The sequence below is a fragment of the Chiloscyllium plagiosum genome, chromosome 15 (genome assembly GCF_004010195.1).
Source record: "Chiloscyllium plagiosum isolate BGI_BamShark_2017 chromosome 15, ASM401019v2, whole genome shotgun sequence".
Taxonomy (NCBI): Eukaryota; Metazoa; Chordata; class Chondrichthyes; order Orectolobiformes; family Hemiscylliidae; genus Chiloscyllium; species Chiloscyllium plagiosum.
In genome coordinates, this window is record NC_057724.1 from 41,996,780 (window position 1) to 42,019,405 (window position 22,626).

The window sequence follows — 22,626 nt, forward strand, 5'->3', positions numbered from 1 at the left end:
ACAGCAATCGAATGGCTAGAACATTAGATGTTTAAATGGTTGAACGCTGCCTTATCATGCTGATAACAGATTTTTTGGGGGGAGATAAAAACAAGTTTGCAACCTTCCTTTAATCCCTTCCAGGGGTGTGGGCATCCATTGCAAGACCTGCAGTTTTGGCATGTCTTTAATTGTCCTTGAGAAGGTAAGCTGTTTTCTTGAACTGCTGTTGTCTACCTGGTGTAGGTACTCCAACACTCTGTACTGAAGGCAGTTCCAGGATTTTGATGCATTGATAATAAAGGAATGGTGGGTGCTATATTCTCAGTCAGATTTGTGTGGGGAATCAAGAGTTATAGGGAAAAGGCAGGAAAGTGGACATGAGAAATGATCAGCCGTGATCCTATTGAATGGCAAAGCAAGCTCAAGGGGCTAAATGATCTACTCTTGTTTCAGTTTCTTATGGTTTTATTGGTGTGTGCAATGGTGAGAAACTTGCAGCTATTGGTGTTCCTATGTATCTGCTGCTTGTGTCCTAGGTGGCTGAGGTGGCAGGTTTGCAAAGCACTGTTGAAGAAGGCTTAACAACTTATTGTTTTGCATTGACATATGTTACATACTGTTGCTGGTTTATGACAGTGGTGAAGGGAGTGAATGTGGAAGTTGGTGGATGTGATGGATGCAGAAGGCCTTAGTTATCAGCAGCTCATTATTACTCCACAAATCAATCAGCTATTTGTTGCTGGCTGAATCTCACTTTCTACAGTTGCCTTGGTGTCAGCCAATCTGCCATCAACATTCCTCTCTGCTTGAACAAAGCAGTAGGGGAAATGAGTTTCTGTAACTTACTTACTAAAAAGTGCAGCAGGCCTTTTTTTGAGAATAGTCATTTATTCCATTTCAGTCCACAATCAAAATACCAAAAAAAGCCTTTAAACATTAATAAAGCACTTTTAATCTACAAATGTGTAAAGGTGTTCAATTGATAATAAAAAAAAGATAAATATATGGATCAGACAAGAGTCTGATTAAGAGTTAGGAGATGTGTTTGCAAATATAGCGATAAAAATTAGTTTTACCATTTTTAGAAGTGAACAGGGAAGTGAGGGTTCCAAAACAAAAGTTGAGATCATAGAATCCTGACATTGCAGAAAGAGGCCATTTAGCTCATTGTGTCTCTGACGAGCATCCTACCCAGCTTCAGCCGCCACACCTCGTTCTTGTGACCCCACATTTACCATGCACCTAGCCTGCACATCCCTGGAAACTACAGAAAATCCACATAATCTCCACATCTTTGGATCACGGGAGGAAACTGAAAACCCACGGAGATACGGAGAGAATGTGTAAACTCAACACAAACACTCATTCAAGGCTGGAATCGAACCTGGTTCACAATGAAGCAGAAGTGCTAACACTGAGCCACTATGCTATCCAATGATGATGAAAGATTCTTTTTACAGTTGCCAACCTTCCAGGATTGTGTCAGAATCTTCATGAATTGAACATTAATTAAGACTTAGCAATCTGGGAGGGTGACTCAGTGGTTAGCATTGCTGCCTCACAGCACCAGGGTCCCAGGTTTGATTCCAGCCTTGGGAAACTGTCTTTGTGGAGTTTGCACATTCTTCCCGTGTCTACATGGGTTTCCTCCGGGTGCTCCGGTTTCCTCTCACAGTCCAAAGATGTGCAGGTCAGGTGAATTGGCTGTGCTAAATTGCCTATAGTGTTAGATACATCAGTCAGAGGGAAATGGATCTGGGTGGGTTACTCTTTGGAGGGTCATGTGGACTTGCTGGGCCAAAGGGCCTGTTTCCACACTGTAAGGAATCTAATCTAAAATAAATTCAATTTTCTTTGCACATATTGCTTTATTAAATAGAAAGTTGTGAGAGTTACAAAGTAAAAGGCTGTTTGGGTTGGCAGATAATGGATTTAGGAAATCATTTCAGCAATAATCATTCAACAATGTATTCAACTAAAGTCTCCAGTGATACATTGATCTCCAGTGTTGGGTTGGGTCATTCATAAGACTAGAATGGACTGTAGACTTGGAAATCGTTGTCAGGCTGGAAGACATAGTCCCAATAAACTGATTTGTTTATTCCTGACACTGAACCAGTGATTCTGATTCAATACAGTGCTTGGATCTGGAATGGTAGATAGACCTGCCATTGAAAATTTGAATAATTTAGACTCTGCTTCACAAAACTTTGCAAATCAATACTCTAATAGCTAGGGCCATCTGGGAAATCCTTTTACAAGTCTTAAGGACAACAAGACATCTGGAATTGAAGAAATATCAGCATAGCACACAGATCTGTTTAACAAGATATAAACTGTGTGAATGGATACGTCAGAATACTGGAAGTGAGGACTAATAATCAAACTGCTAAAGAAACTCCATAGCTACAACAATTGGAGGGGTATAACTCTGCTGTCAGGAACAGAAATGGTCTTCAGCACAATGCTATTTCTGAGGTGCTAGATCATACCTAAAAATATTTAAAAATATTTAAAACTTAAAACAGAGCAGATCTTTACCTAAAAATATTTAAGGTAAAGCCTACATTTATCCATTTCATTGATTTCAAGAAAGCTTTCTATAGCATCCACTGGCAACTGATACGTCACAAGACAATATGGCATGTTGGAGCAGTTTATTAATATCTTCAAAATATTTTACCATGACTCCAGCTGCTGCATGAAGACCAGAGAGTGTGCCATGGACTTCAATATCATCACAGGAGCTTGGCAAGGCTTCATACACTCTCTTTTCCTTTTCCTTTCTGACAATGATTTCATCATGAGGAAGGTGATGTTTGGTGCACTCTTGGTACCCAATGGCAACACAGCTGGTTCACAGATATACTGTTTGCAGATGGCATTGTCTTGGTAGCTAAAGACTAACATATGTTCCAAAGCGCAGCCATAAGTATTGAATACAGTGGTACTGAGGTTGGTCTATGGACCAGTCGCAAGGAGACAAAGGCAATGATGACTGGGCATTCAATGGACCCTGGGAGAAAGCGAGGACTGCGGATGCTGGATTGATCAGAGTCGAGAATGTGGTGCTGGAAAAGCATAGGGGGGCAAGCAGCATCCAAGGAGCAGGATTAATCAACGTTTCTGGCAAGAGCCCATCATCAGGAATGAGGCTTGTGAGCCAAGGTTGTGGAGATATAAATGATAAGGGAGTGGTAGCTGAGAGTGCGATAGGTAGATGAAGGTGGGGGTAATGGTGATAGGGTGGAGCAGATAGATGGGAAGAAAGATGGAAAGGTAGGACAGGTCATAAGGGCAGGGTCGAGTTGGAAAGTTTGGAACTGGAATAAGGTGGGGGAAGCGGAAATGAGGAAACTTGTGAAATCCACATTGATGCTGTGTGGTTGGAGGCCCCTGGCAGAAGATGAGGCGTTCTTCCCCCAGGCATTGGGTGCTTAGGGTGTGGCAATGGAGGAGGCCCAGGACCTGCACGTCCTTTGTGGGAGGGGGAGTTGAAGTGTTCGGTCACGGGGCAGTGAGGTTGGATAGTGCGGGTGTCCTGGAGATGTTCTCTGAAGTGCTCTGCAAGTAGGTGTCCTGTTTCCTCAATGTAGAGGAGACCACATCAGGAGAAACAGATACAGTAAATGACATGTGTGGAAGTGCAGGTAAAACTCTGATGTATGTGAAAGGCACCTTTGGGGCCTTGAACGAAGGTGAGGGGGGAGCTGTGGATCAGGTTTTGCAATTCCTGCATTGGCATGGGAAGGTGCTGGGAGAAGAGGGTGGGTTGGTGGAGGGTGTGGACCTGACTAGAGAGTCGCAGGGTCGTGTACCAACTGCAATCTATTCCAGTGAGACATGGAAGAGGACACCAGATGCCAAATTTGGATGTCTTCTACCAGCATTGCTTTTGTAAAATTTTTTGCTTCATTTGCAGAGACAACATCAGTGAAGAAATTCTGCACTTGAGAGTACAATGAACATTGTGACATAGAGCCGTGAAGTTATACAGCATGAAACAGACCCTTGCATCCAACTTGTCCAAGCCAATTAAGTTTCCCAAACTAAATTAGTCCCATACCCCTCAATCTTTCCTATTCATGTACCTGTCTAAATGTATTTTAAATTAGTAACTGTTCCTGCATCTACCACTTCCTCTGACAGTTCATTCCACAATCAAACCACCCTCTGTGTGAAAAAGAGAGGCTGAGACTGATATGATGCTGATTTCGCAATTTGGTCTAGACATTGCTAGAGTGGCAGTTGAATAGACACCATCAGATGGGAAATGAAGACATGGCCAACCAAAGAAGATCTGGTGTAGTATCTATAAGGAAGACTTTCAAGAGCGGGATACCACCAGGCCTGGAGTGAAAGAGATTGTGATGGACTAGTGCCTGGACAAAATCCTGCTGCCCATTCACCAGCACAGTAGTGAAGGAGCTAATCTAAAGCAGAAACAGAAATTGAACAGAACAGAAAACAGAACTGCCCAGTTCAGAAGACATGTCACTGTACCAAAAATATTAACTCTGCTTTCTTGCAACAGATTCTGCCTGACCTGCCGGGTTTTCCCAGCAATTTCTGATTTTGTTTCAGATTTCAGAAATCCACAGTTCTTTGATTTTTCTTTGTTTAGAGCTTTGTCTCAATCTGGTTTAGTTTATTTTGAAGTTCCACATTATTTTTGTAATTATTTTTCTGCCATAATTAATGGGATCATAGGTCATCCCTCCACTTGCTATTCAGCTGTTGACACTTTACCCTCACCATTTGTAACATCTTTTGACACTCTTAGTTACCTAGAATCATCTTGCAATGATCTCTCCACCTATACATTCTGTTCCTGAAGGAGCAGCACTCGGAAAGCGTGTGATTTCAAATAAACCTGTTGGACTATTAACCTGGTGTAGTGTGACTTTTGACCACACCTGGAGTATTGTGTGCAGTTCTGGTCTCCAAATTTGAGAAAAGACATTCTGGCTATTGAGGGAGTACAGCGTAGGTTCACGAGGTCAATTCCTGGAATGGCGGGACTACCTTACGCTGAAAGACTGGAGCGACTGGGCTTGTATACCCTTGAGTTTAAAAGACTAAGAGGGGATCTGATTGAGACATATAAGATTATTAAAGGATTGGACACTCTGGAGGCAGGAAACATGTTTCCACTGATGGGTGAGTGCCGAACCAGAGGACACAGCTTAAAAATACGGGGTAGACCATTTAGGACAGAGATAAGGAGAAACGTCTTCACCCAGAGAGTGGTGGGTGTGTGGAATGGTCTGCCCCAGAGGGCAGTGGAGGCCCAGTCTCTGGATTCATTTAAGAAAGAGTTGGATAGAGCTCTCAAGGATAGTGGAATCTAAGGGTTATGGAGATAAGACAGGAACAGGATACTGATTAAGGATGATCAGCCATGATCATACTGAATGGTGGTGCAGGCTCGAAGGGCAGAATGGCCTACTCCTGCACCTATTGTCTATTGTCTATTTATCTACCCCAGTTCAACACCAACACCTTCACCTTCTCATAAAAATAATTAGCTGGAATGTTGCCCCTGATAATGGTATAGTAGTCTCTATCTTTATGGAAAGGGGGTATTTAAAGTATATATGTGGTTTAGACAAGGTGCTTTCTGTATTGTCATTTGTCCTTTTCGCCAAAATGCCCCTGCAGCTCCGTTAATCTCCGCCAGCACTCGGAATCGACCATCTCCGCCAGCGCTCGGAATCGACCATCTCCGCCAGCACTCGGAATCGAGCATCTCCGCCAGCGCTCGGAATCGACCATCTCCGCCAGCGCTCGGAATCGAGCATCTCCGCCAGCGCTCGGAATCGACCATCTCCGCCTGCGCTCGGAATCGAGTATCTCCGCCAGCGCTCGGAATCGACCATCTCCGCCTGCGCTCGGAATCGACCATCTCCGTCTGCGCTCGGAATCGACCATCTCCGCCAGTGCTCGGAATCGACCATCTCCGCCTGCGCTCGGAATCGACCATCTCCGCCAGCGCTCGGAATCGAGCATCTCCGCCTGCGCTCGGAATCGACCATCTACGCCTGCGCTCGGAATCGAGCATCTCCGTCTGCGCTCGGATTCGACCATCTCCGCCTGCGCTCGGAATCGACCATCTCTGCCTGCGCTCGGAATCGAGTATCTCCGCCAGCGCTCGGAGCCACTCGCTGGGTGAAGCCGGCTTTCCCAAAGATGGCGGCGTTCGGAATATTGAGTTATGAGCACAGGCCGTTGAAAAGGTCTCGGCTCGGGCCGCCAGACGTTTATCCGCAGGACCCCAAGCAGAAAGAGGTAGGAAAATCGTCGAGAATCCAGGGGAGGACGGCCAGTCACTCAGTCAGGCAGCCGGGCCGGCGGGGTGAGTAAGCCGGCGCGGGGAGCCGGGCCTAGAGCAGCATCCATGTAAACAATAAATAGTCCGTGTGTATGGGTGGACGTGGGCCTTAAGCAGCTCTGCAGACAGTAGTAACAAGCACACACCTGCTCCTGCCTTGTCGGGCCCCAACCTTAGGTTGGTCACCCTGCCTGTGTGGGATTGAGAGCGTTTGCGGCTGGACTCAGATATTTAGCAGTTAGTTACTGGACTAACCTATCAATAACATCTGGTTAATATGGAAGTTCATCATAGATGACAGACCTTCACTTTTTCCAGTTGGGGGAAACCCAGAAGCCAGTAAACTTAGTGTTTGCAGTTGATCTTAAAGATAGCATATTTTTACTCTAAAGCGATCTGGAAGTTCTGAGCATTTGCCGTGCTTCCATCCTCAGTGGCTCCGCACTATATCATCAAGTGCTTTTTTTCCCCCCAGTTGCTTTACTAGACCTCATACCTCAAAATGTGAAGCTATTACGAACACTGAACTGCATCTTCAGCTGTACAACATACAGCATTGCTGTCATCTAGATTCTTTCTGACTCCCTACTGAACTCCACATTCTTCTGAAATTTTGAAGCCCTTGCTTTCAAGTTACTTGTGGATCTTTGCAATATCTATTGGTCATATGTCCTGTTCAGAATTAATTTTAAATAGCTGGAAATAGTCATAATGTTGGGCAGTATCTGTGGGAAGAGACAAGAGTTAATGTTTCAGGTTGATATGACCTGACCTGAAACTTAAATTCAGTTTCTCTCTTATCAGTTACTACCTGATCACAGTATTTCCAACACTTCTATTTTCATTTCAGATTTTCATCATCCATTATTTTGCTTTGTATTCGCCCATTGATGTATTTGAGTCTGTTAGAATTTTGAGAGTCTTTGGAACTCTTTTTGAGAAAAGAATAATGGAAGCAAAGTCTTTGAATATTTTTAAGGCCAAGGTGGATAGATTCTGCTCAGTAGAGTATTTTTAAACAAGGTTGAAAGATCAGGTGGGAATGCAAATTTGAGGTTGCAATTGATCAGCCATGAACGTATTGAATGCTGGAGTAAATTTGAGGGGCTGAATGGCCACCTCCTGCTGTATGCATTTTGGGAATAAAATGGCAACTGTCATTATATTTCTCTGCCTCCTTATTGTGGATTCTTTCTGGGTACTGAATAGTACCCTGTGATGCTCTGGTAATTTGTCGAAGTCTCTCTTTTTCGTGTAAGCTTAGTGTTTACTGACAGGTTATTTACCTGGTGAGATTGTGCTTGAAGGCAGTGAGGCGAAAAGAGGGAAGTTGGGTTTTGGGGCAGGTGTTGTGGAATGGTGGGTACTCTGATGGTAGTGAGGAAAGATGGTATTAGATCAAAACTGAGATGATACTGCTGTCAATCGTGGCATTGTTAATTCCAACTGTATTCATACAGCAAAGTCTTCAGCTCTTAGGTAAAACTAGATAAAACTCCAAATGATTTCAAACTTCATAGTTTACAGGCTATTTCAGATTAAGTTGACTCACCAACTGTTTATGTTTACATCAACATTCATTGGTTATTTTTGTCCACCAGCACATTGGGGGGATTTTGTAATCTAATCCATGAATACAAATATTACCACTGATTTATACCAGCCAAATCTCGCTTTACATATATGATGCAACTTTCATGTTTGCAGTTCTGTCTTGCTGTACATCTCCACCCCACAATTCGTACTGAACTTTGAGTTACCATTTTGTAATGACTTGGAGGAAGGAAATGAATGTACTGCAGCCAAATTTGTATAAAATAGATAGAAAGACAAGTTGTAAGAGGGATATGAACAGGTTATAAAGAGATATTGATAGCATAAGTAAGTGGGCAAAAAGTTGACAAATGGAGTATAGTGTGAGAAGATGCAAAGTTGTTCATTTTGGAAGGGAGAACAAAGGAACAGAATATTATTTAAATGGAGAAAAGCTGCTAAAAGATGCAACAAAGGATTTGGGGTACTTGTACATGAAACAGTGAAAGCTAGTATGTGGGTGCAGCAGGTAATCAGGAAGGTTAATGGAATATTAGCCCTTATTTTAAAGGGGTTGGAGTGTAAGAGTAGGACACCCTTACTGTAACTCTACAAGATGCTCGTGATACTAGATCTGAGTATCTTGAGCAGTTTTGTTCCCTTAATTTAAGAAAAGATATCATTTCATTGGAATCCATTTAGAGAAGCTTGAAAGAATGATCCTTTGGTATGGAGGGATTGTCTTATGAACGAAGGCTAAACACGGTGGAGCTCTGAAAGGTAATCTCATTGATACATATCGGATATTTAAGGCGCTTGTTGAAAAATGTGGTGCTGGAAAAACACAGCAGGCCAGGCAGCATCCAAGGAGCAGGAGAATCGACGTTTCGGGCATAAGCCCTTCTTCAGGAATGTCGAAACGTCGATTTTTCTGCTCCTCAGATGCTGCCTGGCCTGCTGTGTTTTTCTAGCACCACATTTTTCAACTCTGGTCTCCAGCGTCTGCAGTCCTCACTTTCTCCTATTTAAGGCGCTTGACAGTGTGAATGCTGAGAAGATGTTTCCTTTCGTGGGAGTCGAGGACCAGCGGGCATTAGTCCAGAATAAAAGGATGCCAGTTTACGTTTGAGATGAGGAAGAATTTCTTCTCTCAAAATGGTTGAGTGTCTTTGGAACTTCTTGACCCAGAGAGCTGTGGAGTGAGAGTCCTTGTGTATGGTTAAGGTTGAGAGAGGTAGATTGATCAGGAAATCAAGGGTTACAGGAAAAATGCAGGTAAGTGGACATGAGGAATGTCAGGTCAGCCAGGATCTATTGAATGACAGGGACCAAATGGCCTACCCATGATCCTACTACTTCTGATCATCCCTGCTCTTTGAAAGTCTCTTCTTAAACATTTCATCTTGAACTTTATCTTATTAAATCTCATTGGCCATAATTTCAGTCATTCTTTAAATTTGTGGTCAATGTTCACCCCACTGAGTTCTTTCAGAAGTACTTTATGGGACTTTTATTATATTTAAGAAAAAAGAGCTCAGAAATATTCTTGTTGCTTTTCTTACCAATTTTTCTACTGTTATATTTACATACGTAATTTCCCAGTACTATTGATTTTACTGTGGAGGCAGCAGTGGGGAATGTTTTAGGGTGTCTCAGTGCCCCATTTTTGGAGAGGGAATATATCCATGGAAAATATCTATGCCACATTGTTTACAGTAGTCTATACTTGATACAAAATGTGGTTGAAAGATTTGGTGTGAATATGAAATCCTTTATGATTTTATAGGATGCTGATACTTTTTGGAAAGGCTTGTATGTGAGCAGTGGCAACAGGGTGAATACTGGAAAGTTACTGCCATTTGTGGAATCATTTCTAACTTTCAGGAAGGAAAACAAATTGGTGAAAGGGACAAATATCTTTTATTCTAAAAAGATTTTTCCAAACTGCCCAGAAACATTAAATCTTTGTGTTAAGCTGTTGCATGGTCTGTCCCCAACATCTCAGAATTAAAGCTTAACACAATGTCATACTGCCTTTCTGACTGAAATTAGCTAATAGCTCAGATGAGAGATCAAAATTGCACCGTGGATATTGTATATATGAAGTAAATCAATAATAGAAACAGCATCAAGTGTTACTGTTATGATGTTCGTAAGATTGATGCTTTGGGACTGTCAGTAAATTTAGGTTTACCTGCACAGAAGCCCATCTGACAGCAGGTCTGGGTGATGGGGTATCTAGAGGTTAGCAGAAGACCGAAATTGATTTACTGGGGAAAGATGAGGTACGCTTTTGACAAGAAGGCTGCATTCGACTGGGTGCGGTATCAAGAAGCCCTCGCATAACTGGAATCATTGGGTATCAAGAAGCAAAATCTCTACTAGTTGGGATCATACGTGGTACATAGGGAGATGGCTACGGTTGTTGAAGTCCAGTCATCTCAGCTGTAGGACTATCTGTGAGTTCCTTAGGATAGTGTCTTAGGCCCAACCACCTTCCGCAGCTTCATCAGTGAGCTTCCCTCCATCATCAGGTCAGAGTGGGGATGTTTGCTGATGTTTGCATAATGTTCAATGCCATTTGCAATTCCTCAGATATTGAAGCAGTCCATGTTCAAATGCAACAAGATCTGAACATTATCCAAGCTTGGGCTGACAAGTGGCAAGTAACATTTATAGAGGCATACAGCATGGAAACAGATCTTTTGGTCGAACCAGTCCATGCCGACTATAATCCCAGACTAAACTAGTCCCATCTATCTGCACTTGGTTCATAGCCCTCCAAACATTTCTTATTCATGTACTTATCCAAATGTCTTTTAAATGTTGTAACTGTACCTGCTTTCAGCACTACCTCTGGAAGTTTACTCCACACATGAACCACTCTCTGTGTTTAAAAATAAAATTATCCATCATGGCTTTTTATAAATCTTTTTCGTCTCACTTTAAAAATATGTCACCAAGCCTTTAAATCTCATATCCTAAGGACACTTGCCATTCAGCTCATGCTTTTTATAAACCTCTATAAACCTCAACCTCCTGTGCTCCAGTGAACAAAGTCCCAGCCTATTCAGCCTCTCATTAACCTCAATCCCTCCATACTTGGCAACATCCTGGTAAATCTCTTCTGAACCGTCTCCAGCTTAATAAGATCATTGCTACAAAGGGAGACAAGGACTGGACACAGTACTCTCAAAGAAGCCTCACTAACAGATTGCATGACCAACTCCTATCCCAAAAGGTGCAAGCATGCTAAATGCCTACTTAACTGCCTTGTCTCTGTGTGACGCAAAGTTCAAAGAATTATGGACCTGAACCTCTAGGTCTTTCTATTCTACAATACACCCAAAGTCCTAATTTTAATTGTAATAAGTCCTGCCGTTGTTTGTTTTACCAAAACACAATAGCTAGCATTTATGCAAATTAAGTTCCATCTGCCCACACTTCAATCCATTGACCAAGGTGATCAAGATCTCTTTGTAATCTTAGATAACCTTCATCACTGTTGACTGTCATTATGACAGTTTTGCTGTCATCCGCAAACTGATAGCCATGTTTTCTATATTTTCATCTAAATCATGTATATGAATGACAAACAAGAGTGGACCAGCACCGATCCCTGTGGAACATTGCTGGTCACACGCCTCCAGTCCAAAAAACAACTCTCTACTATCATTGTCTGTCTCCTGCCATTAAGCCAATTTTGTATCCAACTGGCAAGGTCACCCTGAATCCCATTTGATATAACTTTATTCATTGGTCTACCATGTGGAACCTTGTCAAAGGCTTTACTAAAATCCAAGTAAACAATTTCTTACTGCTCTGACTTGTTCTTGGTTACTTCTTCAAAAAACTCAATCAAGTTCTTGAGACACAGTCTCTTTCATGCAAAGCCATGCTGACTATTCCTAATCATTCTCTGGCACTGGCTCAGTGATTAGTGCTGCTGCCTCACAGCGCTGGGACCCGGGTTCGACTCTAGCCTCAGGCAACTGTCTGTGTGGAGTTTGTACATTCTCCCTGTGTCTGTGTGGGTTTCCTCAGGGAGCTCCAGTTTCCTCACACAGTCCAAAGATGTGCAGGTCAGGTGAACTGGCCATGCTAAACTGCCCATAGTGTTCAGGGATGTGTAGGTTAGATGCATTAGTTAGGGGAAAATATCGAGTAATAGGGTAGGGGAATGGGTCTGAGTGGGTTGCTCTTCGGAGGGTCGGTGTGGACTTGTATGGGTGGTACAGTGGTTAGCACTGCTGCCTCACAGCACCAGAGACCTGGGTTCAATCCCTGCCTCAAGCAACTGACTGTGTGGAGTTTGCACATTCTCCCAGTGTTTGTGTAGGTTTCCTCCTGGTGCTCCGGTTTCCTCCCACAGTCCAAAAATGTGCAGGTCAGGTGAATTGGCTATGCTAAATTGCCCATAGTGTTAGGTGAAGGGGTAAATGTAGGGGAATGGGTTTGGGTGGGTTGCGCTTCGGCGGGTCGGTGTGGACTTGTTGGGCCGAAGAGCCTGTTTCCACACTGTAAGTAATCTAATCTAATCATTCCTTGCTTCTCCAAATGCAAATAAATCCTATCTTTCAGAATCACCTCCAACAACCTATCCACCACTGAAGTCAGACTTGCAGGTCTGTAGTTCCCAGGTTTATCTTTACATCCCTTCTTAAACAGAAGCACACCATGAGCCACTCTCCAGTCATCCAGCATCTCAGCCCATAGATATAGGTGATATAAATATTTCTGCATGGGGCTCTGTAATTTTCTCATTAACTTCCAACAATGTTCTGTGATAGACTAGATCAGGTCCTGGAGATTTACCTAGCTTTATATTTTATAAACCCTCCAGCACATTTTCTTCTATAACGTGAATTGTATTCAAAAATGAATATTTATTTCCCGGAGTTCTCTACCTCCGTTCCTTTTAATACAGTAAAGACTGGCACAAAATATTCATTTAATATCTCTCACATCTCCTGAGGTTCAACATGAAGGCAGCCTGTTTGATCTTTCAGGGATCCTAATCTGTGTCTAGTTGCTCTCTTACTCTTCGTGTACTTGTAGAATCTCTTTGAATTTTCCTTAACCTTATTCGCCAAGGCTGTCTCATTGCTTCTCTTTGCCTTCCTGATTTCGTTCTTAAGAATTCTCCCTACTCTTTATACTGTTCAAGCGATTCATTTGAACCCACGTCTATACCTAATATATGATTTTGTTTTATTCTTGATTAGAACCTCAATATTTTTATTCAAACACTGTTCTTTAATCCTACCAGCCTTACATTTCAGTCTATCAGGAATGTAATGCCCCTAAACCTTTGGTATCACACTTTTGAAAGTCTCCCACTTAACAAACATTCCCTGCAAACCGTCTACTCTGAATAATTTTTGGAAGTTCTTGTTTCATACCATTAAAATTTGCTTTACTCCACTTAAAAACCATAACTTTTATGGAAGACTTATTCTTTTCCATGACTATTTTAAAATAAAATTATGGTCACTAAACCCAAAGTGTTCCCCTACTATCACTTCAGTCACTCATGCCACACAAAAGCCAAGCAATGAACATCTCCTCCAATAAGAAACAGTCTACCACCCCTTGACATTCATTGGTGTTACCATCACTGAATCCACCACTATGAGCATCCTTAAGGTTAACATTGACCAGGAACTCAACTGAATTTATCACAAACACCATGGCTACAAGAGCAGGTCAGAGGCTACTAACATTGCGGTGAGTAATTCACCTCCTGACTCCTTTAAACCTGTCCAGTATTTACAAGGCACAAGTCAGGAGTGTGATGAAATGAATACTCCCCACTTGCCTGGATGAATGCAGCTCCAACAACATTGAAGAAGCTTGACATCTTCCAGGACAAAGCAGCCAGTTTGATTGGCATCACATCACAAACATCCACTCCCTACTCCACCAACACTCACTGATGCACTGTGGAAATTTTACATTTAAGTGCAAACCAGGATCTACCCCAAAGCAAATGTAGAATAGTTCCTTTTTAATGTTGCATAAATCTAAAACCAAATATATCAGATTAATTTTATCCTCTTCTTAACAAGTCTTAGAGTGACACCTGTGATTGCAAGTTATCTATCAGTGCCTTGAAGTCTGGATTTTAGCTTGAGTCATCTAGTCGTATACAGCTCTTCAAATGAATTTGTGAGTTTGGTGTGATACTTGGACTTGATTAACTTCATTTGGGAGAATGCTGTCTCATAGAGATCTGTGGAGTCAGTGTAAGATTTCACTTTAAAAGCAGAGGATAATAGGAGTGTGGATTTTTCTGTTTTTGAATGCCCACAAATCACTGTCCCTTGCTCTGACTTTCAACATAATATCATTTTATATAGTAATTATCTCCAAATCCATTTTACTGCTTTTGTAAGTTAAATACCTGTTGAAATTTGGTAGCTAACCTAAAGTAGATTTGAGATAAATATGATTTCTTCTATCATATCTAATTTCAGAAATCACCTGTTGAATTTCTCTGCTAACGTCATCAAATGTGCAGAGTTTTCTGGGTGGAACAACTGCAAGGTTTGTGAACAACTGGGTGGAACAACTTTTCTTTGTCTTTTGAATTTTTTTTCTAGTATGTTCTCCAAACTTGGGTAGTATTGCTGCATTTTATTTTTTCACTTGGCGGACCAATTTCAACTGGAATGAATTCACAGCACTGATCATATGTGTGCTACGTCTTTGTCCTTTCCCTGCAGTTTACAGTTCAGATTATTCAGTTTTGATGTTTTGTCTATTATGAACCTGAAATCGAGCAATGTGATTTTCTGACAGCTCACTGCACTCTTCATTCCTTGGTTTTAAAAAAAGACTGTTTCAGGTATCAGATCTAAATAATCTCTGTAGGATATTCCTTTGTATTGACTGTCTCACCTCAGCATAGAAGATTAAGTCTTCATAGTTTTCTAATAAGGATTTAAATAAAAAAGGCTGATTAGATATCCTCATCCTTTGTGCTCTTTTTAGAGTTGTTAAGTTATTAAAAACTATGTGCACAAAAATAATCAGCTGGGCTGTGAAGGTTGTGAATTACAAAAAGGGCGGCATGGTGACTCAGTGATCAGCCCTGCTGCCTCACAGTGCCAGGGGCTCTGGTTCGATCCCAGCCTCTGGCGACTGTCTATGTGGAGTTTGTACTGAGTGCACCGGTTTCCTCCCACAATCCAAAGATGTGCAGGATAGGTAAATTGGCCAGGCTAAATTGCACATATAGGGTAGGGGAATGGGTCTGGGTGAGTTATTCTTCAGAGGGTGGGTGTGGACTTGTTGGGCCGAAGGCCTGTTTCCACACTGCAGGGATTCTAATTCTAATTGTAAAGGGAGAATCTGGTCCTGCTGTAGTTACTGAAAAATGTCTTCGACAAAGATACCACTAATTTTTTGTTATGTGGAAGTACTGATTGATATGATCTGGATTGCAGTTATTTCTGCTTCTTTGTTCTGGAAGTCTTTGGGTAAAGCGTCACTATCATTGCTGCATTAATTACTTCGCTGCCTGTGAATTATTTCTTGTGTTTAGGCAGAAAAAGTGATTCTTTAGTGCACCCCTTACATTTTACTGCGATGTCGGAAAAAAGTAATGATTGTTGAGCTTTCAAAATCGCCTTCAGCTTTTAAAGTTGTTTTGTCCAAAGCATGCTGTTCAGAGGAAAACTATCCTTGAATTTCATGTGCATCGTTATGTGGTGGTGTTCCAAATTCTGCTTTATACTTATTTGACATGCTTTGGTGACAAATAAGGCAACTCTTACCATTTGCAGTTGTGAACAGAACTTCATTTTCCTGTTCAGCATGGAAGTACAGTTTTGGTTTCCTTTTAGATGGATCAGGTTCATCATTCATTATTACTGTTTCACCTCATAGTTTGTGACCTAACTTTACATTGCTCAAGCTGCAAGTGGGCCTCTGGATCTGTGCTTCTGGAACACTCAGAATGCCGCTGGCTGCTTTCAATTGTGGAGGCACAGGAGGGTTACTTCCAGGGCTCCTGATTGTCTTATTTTGCAATAGGATATTGGATGTGGAGCATGGCAGCATCTTTGTAATATTTTTCTTTATTCTTAATGAACTTATTAGTAAAGCAGCTGAAGGAAAATAAAACTGCAGGTCGATGGAGAATGAACAGCTGAGCTACTCTTGCAGAGAATGTGATGGGCTGAATGGCCTCCTGTGTTTTTATAACTGTAATATACTGACTTCATAGATCAAATCTGAGTTTTTGAAATTTATTTATCTTGATTTGTTTGCATTGCCATCACAAACCTTAATTTATCTTGTAGTGATAGTCCACCACAACCAAACTGACACAATGTAACAAGTTGACAAAAACCTAGGAGCATCTGAATATTTTTCTTGAACTACACGGCTTCCTGAAATGGAACTTGTACAGCGGCAGGACAGTCAATCTGCATGCAGCAAGGAAATGCAGGAAGATGGTAAAATCATCTTTCAGACACATGCATGTTGGGGGAATGCCAGGTGGTGTGAGCAACTGTCAAGAGACGCTCATGGCAAGGGAACGTGGGCAGGAAGTGGAATTGACTGTCCAATTTACAGTTGGAAATCTTGACCATACATTGAAGGATTTTTATTAAAATTTAGTAAACTTGGTGCACAATCAGGAAGACATTATCACAAAAAGCATTTGACCATAGACCATGTAGACATTATCAACTCCTTATCTTCTGACTAAAGACAATAGTATTCCTGCTTTTAAGCTTAACAAAGAGGCTATTCATTTTCTCCTCCATGACCTTTTTCTAACTCTCAATCTCCATTGTCACAGCTTATTGTCTCAAATTATGCAGACAAACATTGGTGTCTTTGGATCAATGTGATATAATAGAAGCCAAGCTACCAAAATGGTAGAATGGGTCTGCAGTTTACACTGTTAAAAAAAATCTAAATGTAACTTTCAGCCAACTTGGCTGCAATATTCTTTGGCATATGTATGTTTACCATTCTTTCAATTTTATGATTAGCTTTTGAATTTAACAAAAACAACTTGCATTTCTTTTAAATTGTTATTTAGTTTAAAATTGATTTCTGGACTATTTCTCAATCGTAGCCTTGAGCATGGATTAAGGTGGATATGTTTTGTGATTGTCAGAGAATGCACCAACACGCTAGAAGCCAAAGGTTACAAACACGTTAATTAACAAGTTCGTTATACCTAGGCTCATATTTTTTAAAAAAAATCACACTGGAATGGAATAAATAAGTTATTTGAAGAACAAAAATGAAAACCAATGTTCAAAAAACTTACTTATTACGACATAAAATATCAGTCAAATTAGTTGAAGCGTGTGAGAACAGTTCAAAACATAGCACTATAGAAAAAGAACGTTTTATTTATATAATGTTTTTGATGAGTATTCCATAAGACTTTATAACCAATTAAATACTTTTAAAGTGTATCGCAATAATGCAGGATACTCAGCTCAGAGAATGGGAGAATCGTGTCTTGTGCATATTTGTTGGCTGTTTTACTTGGTACTTAAATGTTCCTTTTTGTTTTAGGATGAGCTGACAGCACTGAATGTTAAACAAGGCTTTAACAATCAGCCTGCAGTATCCGGGGATGAACATGGTAGCGCAAAAAATGTAAATTTCAATCCTGGCAAGGTAAGATGCTCTCACTGTTGCTCAAAGTTTCCTCTGAGTATTGGAACTGTACAACAGATAGATCTGACTGAGAACCTGATATTAAGTTAAAGTGCAAAGTGAGAATTATGAGAACCTTTTGCTAAAATTGAGATCAATAGTAGAAAAGTAATATAACTAATGAAGCTAATAATTATGTAAGTGTGCATACCATTACTATTTTTGCATGTTATTTAAAATGTAAATAAACATATTGCAGTTTAAAATGTTCATCATGATTGATGGATTTTTGAGAATTTTTTTATTCATAAATCTCTATTCACTTCAATGCTATTCATTGTATTTAGTGAGATAGCACAGTCAGTCATTTCTAGTGCTGCAATGTAAAACACAGCCTTATCATTTGTTTGAAAACAAGTGGGAGCGACTATATGTTTATACGCTATTTTCAAATAGAGATGTTTTTCTGAAAAAGTTCTGTGTTTTTGGTAGTGTCACCCTGGTGTGATGTTAAATTGAACTGTTGAATTTTCCAGTGGTTCAGTTGAACTTTAAGAATCCAGTTCCACTATTTGAAGAGGAGTTAATTCTGGTGTTCAGATCAAAGTTTCTCCAATGAACATTCTACAAATAAAGATTGATAAAACATTAGTTTTGTGGTCTATGGGACTTTGCTGTAAATAATACCTGCCTCACAGCACCAGTATCCCTGGTTCGATTTCAGCCTTGAGTGACTGTATGGAGTTTGCACATTCTCCCTGTGTCTCCGCGGGTTTCCTCCGGTTTCCGCCCACAGTCCAAAGATGTGCAGGTCAGGTGATTTGGCCATGCTAAATTGCCCATAGTGTTAGGTGTATTAGTCAGAGGGAAATGACTGGGTGGTTTATTCTTCGAAGGGTTGGTGTGGACTTGTTGGGCTGAAGGGCTGTAGGGAATCTAATCTAATCTAATAATAGTTGGCATAATAGTTATTACAGATCAAAGTTATGCATTGTACTTGACATACTTCAAGTTGGAATAATGAATTAAAAGTGTAAATGTTTTCTTCATAATAACTTTGGACTAAAATAAATAATGGCTCAGAATTCATATATTATATTTTTATCATATAGAATAGAGAGGGGTTTTGTGAAATTTTGTGACATTTGTTTAGGCATGAAAAGTCTGAGGTTTTATTGATTATATGGATCAAAGATGCACAATGTGACATTGCATTCTTTTTATCTGCAGCTGTTGGCAGACCATTACTTCCGGGGTCTGTGTTTTCCTTTAAACTCTTGCCAAGATTTTAAATCGCTGTCCTCCAACTCTGACTGACGTTGTCTAAAATATCCTCCACTGTTCATATCAAGGAGACCATTTCCATTTCTTAGTGTTTCTATGACAAGTTTGCATATTGGCTTGAGAAAACTGACCAGTCTTTTCTTCCTCATATATCTCTGTCCTAGGTATCTCTGGTAATCATTTGCAACACCATTGTACTCTAAGTCTAGTTGCATTTGGAGTTTTCAGAGCACATTTGGAGATAAATAAAAGCAGGGTCTACTACAAGAGCTGAATGACAAACAACTACATGCGCCCTAAAGATGGGTGCAGGAGTAGCGACGTACTCAGATACAGGTGACATCCTCAGTGCTTGGGAGCCTCCTGTGAAGCGCTTCTGTGACCTTTCCTCCGGCATTTGTAGTGGTTTGAATCTGCCGCTTCCGGTTGTCAGTTCCAGCTGTCCGTTGCAGTGGCCGATATATTGGGTTCAGGTCGATGTGCTTATTGATTGAATCTGTGGATGACTGCCATGCCTTTAGGAATTCCCTGGCTGTTCTCTGTTTGGCTTGTCCTATAATAGTAGTGTTGTCCCAGTCGAATTCATGTTGCTTGTCATCTGCGTGTGTGGCTACTAAGGATAGCTGGTCGTGTCGTTTCGTGGCGAACAGAACCACAACAACGAGCACCCGAGCTACAAATCTTTTCACAAACTTTGAATACTCAGATACAATTGAGTTAAAGAAGCTGCCATCACAGCGGGTTCTACGGAGGCAGGTCATGAAGAGGCAAAATATCTGAAATAATACTTATATTCATTATGACTGTTGCTTTAAGTAATTTAAGCCAGTGTGATTAATGGCCTTCGTGTTCTCTCTTCTACTGCAGCAGCTTAGCAGTACACTTTGATGTTACATTTCTGACACAAAGATGTTTGAAAAGATCCAGCCCTCGTCAACTACTTAATTACTTTTGAATTACAGCATAATTGAATTGTCTTTGTCTGATACAATCATCTGTTGCTGGTTGGTTACTAATCTGCTATAACAAATGTTAGTATACTTAATGAGATAATTTATGAATCTCAAAATGGCTTTTTTATATGAATGTACAAATTCAAGGTGGCACCGTGACCTTGTTAATTTACTACAGCAAGCATATTGTTAAAAATGACTGAAAGTGGGCAAAATTTAAGCTAAACTATTATTTATGAGATTTGGTGTTGCAGAATTGTCAAACACTTATTCCTCATCCTTAAGTACAACGAGATACTGATGAAGTGCCTTAAATCATTGCAGTCGTTGGGATTTAGATATACCCTAAGTGCTGTAGGAAAGGAGTTTGAGGATAATGACCCAGTGACCGTGAAGAACAGTGTGGCTTCAAGTCAGGATAGTGTGTGACTTGAAGGGAAACTTGCAGGTGATGGCGTTCCATACAGCTGATGCCGTTTTCCCTCGGTGGTAGATGTTGCAGGTTTGGAAGATACTGTATCAGAAGTGTGAGTTAGTTGCTGCAGTGCATCTTCTTGATCATATGTATCGATGCCAATGTATGTTTTGACATAGGGAGTGAATTCAAGGTGGTGGATGTTGTGACAGTCAGGTAGACTGCTTTGATCTGGATAATGTTGAGTTTCTCAATTGTTGTTGGAGCTGCACTTAGGCAAGTGGAAAACATTCCATCTCACTTTTGACTTGTGGACAGGCTTTTGGGAGGAAGGAGATGAATTATTAGCAGTGGAATTCATGATCTTTGACCTGCTCTTGTAGCCACAATATCTATATGGCCAGTCCTGGTCTGTTCTATAGATAGTAACCCCAAGGATATTGATAATGGGAGTTCAGTGATTGTAATATTGCTGAATATCAAGGGCCAATAATTAGATTTTCGCTTTGAGATTGTATGACATAAGTGTCACTCATCACTTAACCAGCACAAGCCAGGATGTTGTTCAGGTTTTTCTGTGTCTGAACACAAACTGCCTCTCACATTCTGGGGAGTTATGAATGGTACTGCATATTAAGTGATTATGATATATCCCTACCTCTGAACTAATGATGTGGGACATTCATAAATGAAGAGGCTGAAGGTGGTTGGGACTAGGGCATGATCCTGAGGAGTTCCTGCAATGATTTCTTGGAACTGAGATGATTTGCCTCAATTAACCATGCCCTTTTCCATTTTACGACATACCAGTTGATAATTTTCCCCCTGATTTCCATTGACTATGACTTTGCTAGAACTTCTGACACCAAACTCTGTTAGATGCTGCCTTGATGACAGAAGCAATCATTCTCCTTTCACCTTTGCAGTTTATTTCTTTTGTCCATATTTGGGCCAAGCTGCATTGAGGTCAGGAACTCAGTGGCATGCAGAACCCAAATTTGATAGTATTGCCAACAATCCCCTCCATCACTTCTCTGCTAGAGAGTAGACTGATGGGGCAATAATTGGCTGGGTAGGAATTGTTCTGCTTTTTTGTGGACAGGAAATACCTTACTAGTTTTCCATTTAGCTGGGTAAATTATTATGATTTCACTGGGAAGACTTCACCGAAAATCAAGCACTTCTGTTCCACAAGCTATCACAAAAGTAAAAATGTCGATTAAAACTATCAAATGATCAATATGCCTGACTGACTTATACGTGGGTCAAAACAATTCTTACCATGTTTTGTCATTAACACAAAGCAACTACTTATTGTATGCACAGATATTCTTGTAACAAATGGCAGAGAAGGATGATTATCAATCTACAACCAAGCAATTGGAACTTCAATGCTATCAAACCTAAAGCATTTATTCCGAAATAAGACAGCTTAAGGACAGACCATAAGTTACTGAGTTGTAGCAACAGCAGTCGGCTATCTCAACTTTGAATATATTTAATGACCCAGCTTGTACTGCTTCTTTGGAAAAGAATTCCATGGATTGACTACCCTCTGAGAAAAGAAACGCTTCCTTATCTCTGTCTTAGACTTTTTATTCTGAAATAATGGCCTTTGGTCCTAGACTCTCCTACAAGGTTAAACAAGTCTCTGTGTCTACCTTATCAAGCCCCTAAGAACCTTAAATGTTTCAATAAACTCAACTGCCATTCTTCTGAACTCCATTTGTACAGGGCCATCATACTCAGAATAGCAAAGGTTTGAACTCCCCTAGCGTAGAGGAGTTCAAAACTAAAAGGAATAACTTTTAGGGAAGAAAGAAAGGATTAAGAGGGACCTGTAGGGCATTTTTCTTTCACACAGAGTGGTGTATCTATGGAATGAATGTCCAGAAGAAGTGATAGAACATTTTAAAAGACATTTGGAAAGATAAGCAAAGATTTAGAGTGATGTAGCCTAAACGTAGGCAAATGGAACTGGTTCAATTTAGGAAACCAGGTTGGCATGGATGAGTTGGGCTGAAGGATCTGTTTGCATGCTGTGTGACTCTGACTCTCCTTATAAGAAAATTCCTTCATGTGTGAGATCCCCATTTCTGGGATGCTTCCAAACCCAGCATATGTTTCCTTCGATAAATGGCTTAACTCAGGTGAGAACTGTGAGAAAGTAGCAATCAAAAGTCCAGATCACCAAGGTGTGTTAAATTGTCCCTTATTATCTTTCCAGTTTTAGTAATCATGACATGATGTTGCATGTAGAGTGGGTTTATTTTATAACTTGATAGTTGATTGGATGCATCTAGATCTTCTCTCATATTAGAATTCTTTTAAGATTCTTATTTTTTTTTACTCAGATGGGAGAAACCATTTTTTGCTTGCTGACTCTGCTTCCGGCTGCACTGTTCACAACAACTTGTAGCAGATTTTACTTAACTAATTCGAGTGGTGTTGTCAGGCCCTGTTTCCTTTACACAAAAATTTATTGTGCCGCTCTGACT

General features: G+C 40.7%; 1 protein-coding gene across 2 annotated transcripts in view; it reads left to right on the forward strand.

Annotated features, from left to right (window-relative positions):
• The first annotated feature begins 6,113 nt into the window (after window positions 1–6,113).
• med12 (mediator complex subunit 12) overlaps window positions 6,114–22,626 on the forward strand; it is a 198,696-nt gene continuing 182,183 nt past the window's right edge. For both annotated transcript variants that reach the window (XM_043704778.1, XM_043704779.1), the window contains exons 1-2: window positions 6,114–6,270; window positions 17,393–17,497. In XM_043704778.1, the coding sequence (XP_043560713.1) occupies window positions 6,172–6,270; window positions 17,393–17,497 (204 nt within the window). In that variant the 5' untranslated portion in view covers window positions 6,114–6,171. The remainder of the gene's footprint in view (window positions 6,271–17,392; window positions 17,498–22,626) is intronic.